The sequence below is a fragment of the Mus caroli genome, chromosome 9 (assembly GCF_900094665.2).
Source record: "Mus caroli chromosome 9, CAROLI_EIJ_v1.1, whole genome shotgun sequence".
Classification (NCBI taxonomy): domain Eukaryota; kingdom Metazoa; phylum Chordata; class Mammalia; order Rodentia; family Muridae; genus Mus; species Mus caroli.
In genome coordinates this window covers 47588841-47595267 of record NC_034578.1, presented here as the reverse complement: position 1 = coordinate 47595267, position 6427 = coordinate 47588841, and the positions used below count along the sequence as shown (strand labels likewise).

Below are 6427 nucleotides of genomic sequence, written 5' to 3'. Positions count from 1 at the left end.
AGGTATACACCATGCTCAACCTGGTAACATATTGTCTAAGGGGAATTCATTCATCTGCCTCGTAGTTTCTGGCCAGGGAAGAGTGAATCCAGTTTTGGGTCATTGGAAGCAGAAGCTACAAGCAGGGGTCAGTAGAGATTTCGTAGTCCTGGACTGGGGAGAGGACATTGAGTGCTCCGTGCCAATCAGTTAGCCATCTGGTTTATACCAGAAAGAGGATTAGGTAATACACTCAGTACTTACGCCTTGGTGTGCTGGAAATCTAGATGGTAAATGGTTAGGAGATATGCACACATTAATTCTAGTCGTGAGAATATGAGAGCATTCCATTTTCCTACATTTCAGGTTCCAAAAGCCTCTAGGATTCAAACCCAAATTGAGAACATCAGAAACTAGTACCAATTACCTTGACAGTGAAACTCAAACCTGAGTGTGGTAGGGCAAACGTAGGGGACGACCCTTGACTCCCTTATGGAGGGTCTGTTTCAAAGGCCGTGCGATGCGATACAGAGAGACACATTTCCTATGGAAACTCAGAGCCCTTTTGTATCTCAGGTTTCTTTATAAATCGAAGCTTGCAGCTTCATCAAAAGGAGTTTCAAATCCCAAAGGTGAGATAACTCTCACCTGGAGCCCGTGTGTCTTCCTGCCCTTTGGCTGGGAACAGTCACTTGGGAATCATTCCACCAGGTGGCTTCCAAGGTCCAACCTACTTGGTTGAAATCTGATCCTGACAGGCTCCCTGGGAGCCGCTGCGGTTCGCTCAGCCGGGAACCAGGAAATGCGCAAACCTCTTGATGTCTGAAAACCAGCTGGGCTCCCTGGGAGACACAACCGCCATGGGAAACCGGCTCTGCTGTGGGGGAACCTGGTGAGTAGAGACGAAAGGTGGAGGGGACCGCCTCCGGTGGTGGATATGAAACCCTGAGAATCAGACAGCCTGGAGACCGTGCCTTCCTCCACCTGTCACGTCCTAGATCGAACACAGAGCGGTGCCTTAGGACGCTTAGAAAACACAGCAAGCTGGAGAGTGGCCAGAGGTTGGCTGCACCGGTGGGCCAGCCTGGTTTCTCTCTTCTCTCCTTTCCTTCCGATGCGCTCTCCTTTTTCATTCTTCCTCAGATCACAATAACGGGAGCATTCGAGTGCTCTCTATGTGCAGTCACTTTCTAATCTGGGTTAATTGTCCCAGCTCTTCTGTGAGTGAGTGGTCTTACCGTTGCTCCCATCTTGGCCGGTTAAGGAGCGGAGGCACAGAGAAGTTAGTGTCAGTCACGTGGCTAGTAGTTTAGCAGGTAAAACAAGATTCCAAGCGCGGAGGCTAGACTTCAGGGCCCATACTTTCCTCACTAGGTAATCAGAGATGTGACCATGGATTGAGCAACCGGATTTGGACAAATGTTTGTTTGAAACTGCAGAAGTGGGAAGGAAGAGAATCCACTGGAACTGTGAATATAACTTTCATGCTATTTGCTGTGTGGCCTCACGCAGTCCGGTCAATTCACTGGGTCCTCGATTTTTTAAAAATACACAGTCCCTATTATTTGTATCATAGATTGGTTTTAGAGATCGAAAGCTAGTAAGAACAAAAAATAAAAAATAAAAACAACAACAGCAAAAAAAAAAAAAAACCCACCAAATAATAGATTATTTGTGGTTTTTGTAACTTTTTCCCCCAGGGTGTTCACCACCACTATAAACTCCCAAATATGGCTTCATCCTGTCAGCTGCCTCTTAGCTATATGATCCATGTCTGGGTCAGAGTTCAAAGAATACTTATTTACGGGTAAACATCACAGGTATAGAGAAAAGTGAGATACATTGGAAAGCACCTAAAATTTGAAAACAATACTAGGCTCCAGTCCTGTGCCTGCTAGCTTATTAATCTAGTTGGTTATTAAACAAATATCAATTGAGCATGTGCTGGGTACCAGGAAGTGACAGATACAGCGGTCAGCAATAAAAGGAAACTTGGAAAAACATGGTAGCGAATGCCTTTGATCCCAGCTATTGAAAGGCAGAGGCAGGCCATTTCAGGATAGCCAAGGTTACATAGTGAGACCCTGTCTCAAAAAACTAAAAATAGACAAATAAATACGACCCTGCCTATATGTGTATATTTGTTTACATGTATATTTATTTACTCTTTGTTTGATTTTTAAGGCAGGTTCTCTCTCTGTCGTCCTGAAGCTCTCTATGTAGACCAGGCTGGCCTTGAACTCACAATAGTCTGACTCTGCCTCACCAGTGCTGGGATTAAAGGCCTGTACCATTACAGCCAGCCCTGATTTACTTATTTTTAGAGGGGGGGTTTGATCTGTAGCCCTGATTGGTCTGTAACTCACTACATAGACCAGGTTGGCTTTGAACTTGTGGCAGTCCCTCTGCCCCTGCCTCCCAAGTGCTGGGATTGCAGGCAAGTTTTGTGTCTGTCTTTTGTTGATGCTCATAATATGTTAGGAGTCATGCTTAATATCTTACACCACTCTATTTAATCCTTACTAGCAATTCCATGATGTTTAGATTCTATTAACAATTTTCATTTTAACACTGAAAACATGGAGGAGGTTCAGGGAGGTTGAAAACCTGTTGAAATTCTCTCAGTAAGTCAGACACAGTCATTCTAGCTCCAGAGCCCAGTCTAACAATACTGTGCTAAACATTCTAACCAAAATCTGGTTTGTACCATAAAATACTAGTAGAATTGGACAATTTTTTTGTTTCTTATTGTCATATTAAAAACCCAGACTTCAACATTGTTTGAAAATTGATCATCTCTCTTATAGAATATTTATTATAGCCATTTTTGATACAGAAGCAGTAAGCATTTACTGCAGAAAATTTGGAAAATAACCAAGGATAAAAATAAAAAGAGATCCTAAGGGGCTGGAGAGATGGCTCAGCAGTTCAGAGCACTGGCTGCTCTTCTAGAGGATCCTGGTTTGATTCCCAGCACCCACATAACAGCTCACTATTCTCTGTCCCTCCAATTCCAGGGGACCCAACATTATCATACGGACATACATACAGGCAAAACACCAGAGCATGTTAAATAAATAAATAAATTTAAGAGAGAGAGAGAGAGAGACCATAGCAAAGACAAGAACATCTTCATGTGTTCCCATGTTGGGTTTTATGTATGTATCTTTTAGGAGGGTGGAGTGAGGAAAAGGCATTGGAAGCTCAGGATCTGTAGTTACAGGGCATTGTGAAGCACCAGATGTGGATGCTGGAAACCGAACTTGGGTCCTCTGCAAGAACAGTATGCACTCTTAACCACTGAGCCAGCCTTCATACTATTTTGAAACACACACAGTTTTTAATCGGAAAGCATGTCTTTTTATTAGCTTAGTACAAATTTAGTGAAAATTTTCCATGCTATTAGGTGTTCTTTTTCAGCATTTTTTTCAAAGTGGCCACCTGGTTTGCTATTCTCTACATCTACCATTTACTTAGTCACTCATCAATACTGATCATGTAGGCTGTTTCCTATTTTGAAGTGTGATGCTGCAATGAGATGTCATCTCTATATGGTCATGTACTGGGACACGAGATTGCTACATCAGACAGTAGATGCACTTATGTTTAAGGGTAGTTATCCTTATTGCCAATTGCACCTTGAAAAGATTGTTTTCATTTTTATTCTTATGACTACTGTGGAAGATGGCCCATTTAGATTCTTTAAGTCTAATCTCAAACTGATTCTGTCACCTATGGCTATCAGTTGTGTCCAGGTTCTATGCAATATCCAATTCAGAAACAGGCTCTGTTCCCTAAAATTGGATGAGTCTGGTTGTGTATTCACCCATTAATAGTCTCTCTGTCCACTTCAGTACAAACAAGCAGGAAAATAGGAGTGTGACAGGGGGCAAGGCATTGGTTCCAATGACCCAGCTCTGACCCAAAGTGAGAGCTGAAGGAGCAGAGGATGAAGCTGGGAGACTGACAGAAGCCATCTTTCTGCCACTCCACCTTTAGTGTTTAGCTAGACCAACTCCCTGGTCTTCAGCAAGTTGTCTCAAAACTGAAAATCACTCCAAAACAGAGCTCTTTATCAAACGTGTGGAAAAATCCCGATTCCCTCACCCCCACGGTAGTACAGTCATCATGATTTAGATGTCTGCTTGTCTTTCTCTTCCTTTCTCTTTAATTTCCATGAGAAGGAAACTTCCTGAGTGGGGAAGGAAACTTCAGACAGGTGGGGCTCTCGTGAGATTTGGAAATATACTAGCAAGAATAGGCACCCAAAGAAAGTTTGAAACTGTTCACCCTGTTTCCCTCAGACAAGTGCATCAGGCACGGTAGACATGTAGGCTCCACTAGGGACCCCAGGAGCAAGGTTGCTGAGTCACTCCCCAAAGTCAGTGTTCCCAGTTCTGGAGACAGAGTGCTCCAAAGGGCATTAAAGGTTAAGCATCTCTCACTTTGTCTGTTAACTAAAAACAAGGACAGGGAAGTAGGAAGGGTAGCCACTTACTGGAATAGAGCTCTGAAGGGCCTTGACTAGGTAGGTAGCCCTGGTTGTGACAGCTCCTATAACTCTCCGAATGGAAGTCTCAGGTTTCCAAAGGCAACACGCCCCCTCCCCACCTAAAAAAATAGCAATGAAGACTCAGCCTCTGGATCCAGGAATATATCCCATAATTTGGCAGATTTCCCTCAGTCTCTACTGGGATTAGCTTCATAGACAATCCCAGAATAGACTTCAAGCCAGTAACATCCCTGGCATGCAGTGCCTGGTTGCCTAAACCAGTATTTTGGGTTTGGTTATCTCAGTCTTACCGCTGTACTTTCCAGAACCATCCATCTAGGAGAGGCATTGTATATCCTTGGCAAGTATGTTCAGGCTGACTCTGGCACGGAGTGACTCTTTGGGGGTGGTGGGGATGGTGGTGGGGATAGCATCCAAAAATGTGAAGGAGATCACAGAGCAAATGTGACAGGAAGAATGTACAGAGCTCTCCTTGCACACTTGCACACTGGTGATCTGTTTCTCTACACAGGAGCTGCCCATCGACTTTCCAGAAGAAAAGCAAAACAGGTAATAAAGGAGAGGGTATTAAGAGCAAGGGAAATCAGAGAAGAGAGTAAAGCCTTGAGGAAGACATTGAAGAGACATGACCTTGGACTCGACAAAGGGGAGGTGGTATGACAAAAAGAGTCTTTAGTTTTCTGGGTCTGAGGCTAGCCCCTAACCTGTTGACCTTACCTTTCCCATTACTTCAAGGGACAAAGTTGGTTGCCCATGCTCTCATCTAGCTACAGCATACAAATGAGCACTTGTATTGTTCGTGAGCTGTTCTGTAGGTTCCCAATGAGGAAGCGTGGCCCAGAGGAGGGTTCCAAGAGCTCTGGAAGAGCAGAGAATCAACTGTGAGAGGCAGATACATGTAAATACATAATTGTAACATCTGCTGGTGATACAACAGAATACAGAAAAAAAAAAAAAAAAAAAAAAACAAACAGAAGCCATGGGTGTAATCTCAAGTTCATAGGTCAACAGAAGAGGGTGCTAGCGGGACAGAGGAGTTCTCAGGCAAACACTTGGGAGAGAAATGGTTTGGTTGAAAGTGGCCCACTGGTATAACTCAGCACGTACTACATTTTTGTAGTATTCTGTCACCTCATATGACTTCCCAGGTACACGGTAGATTTCCCAAGGCAGAGGAAATAGCTTACTCATCTTTATCTCCCAGAGCATGGCCCAGAGCCTAGCACAGGATGACCTGTCATTGCATATTCATGGAACTATGTTTGAGGGCTGATGAGCAAGGAGGATGGAAGATAGGGTATCCTGAGGAGTTTGGGAGTAGATTAACAGATGTGAGACAAGTAGGAGCTCAGCCAGGGAGATCTGCTAGACTCCCACACCAATAAGCGAGTAGACATTTGAAGAGGGCAGTCTCGGTAGAAACGGGAAAGAGCCTGAGTTTAAAGCTAGCTTTCTTCCCCCACAGGGAGCCACCCAAGACCCACATTGAGCATCCTGAAGCAGCAACAGCTGTGGCAGAATGGCACAAAGGTAATGGTCGGCCTCTGTCCCTTCCTAGGCCCACTCAAATGTTGGTTCCCAGTGCTTAGCTCTCTCACCCTGAGACAGATTCATCACAACCATCTGTAGAAATTGCTCTGTCAGGCTGGGGAGATGGCTCAGAAGGTAAAGTCCCCGCTGCGCAAGCTTGACTATCAGAGTTCAGATCTCCAGAAGCCACTTAAAAGCCGGAGGCAGTAACAGAAGCTTCTGTGATCCCAGCACATCCCTACTGGGAGATGGGAAACAGCCGGAAATCACTGGACGGTTTCCAGCCTGGCTCGTGCAGCAGCAAACAACAAGAAAGAGCCTGTTTCTAACCAGATGGAATGCAGGGACCCTCCTCCAAGGTGTACACACACACACACACACACACACACACACACACACAGAGAG

The 6427-nt window shown here is 44.7% G+C and overlaps 1 protein-coding gene across 1 annotated transcript in view; it reads left to right on the top strand.

Annotated features, from left to right (window-relative positions):
- Nucleotides 1-730: 730 nt before the first annotated feature.
- C9H11orf52 (chromosome 9 C11orf52 homolog) overlaps nucleotides 731-6427 on the top strand; it is a 6929-nt gene continuing 1232 nt past the window's right edge. Inside the window, exons 1-3 of the mRNA XM_021171329.2 lie at nucleotides 731-871; nucleotides 5004-5041; nucleotides 5958-6022. Of these exons, the coding sequence (XP_021026988.1) occupies nucleotides 798-871; nucleotides 5004-5041; nucleotides 5958-6022 (177 nt within the window). The 5' untranslated portion in view covers nucleotides 731-797. The remainder of the gene's footprint in view (nucleotides 872-5003; nucleotides 5042-5957; nucleotides 6023-6427) is intronic.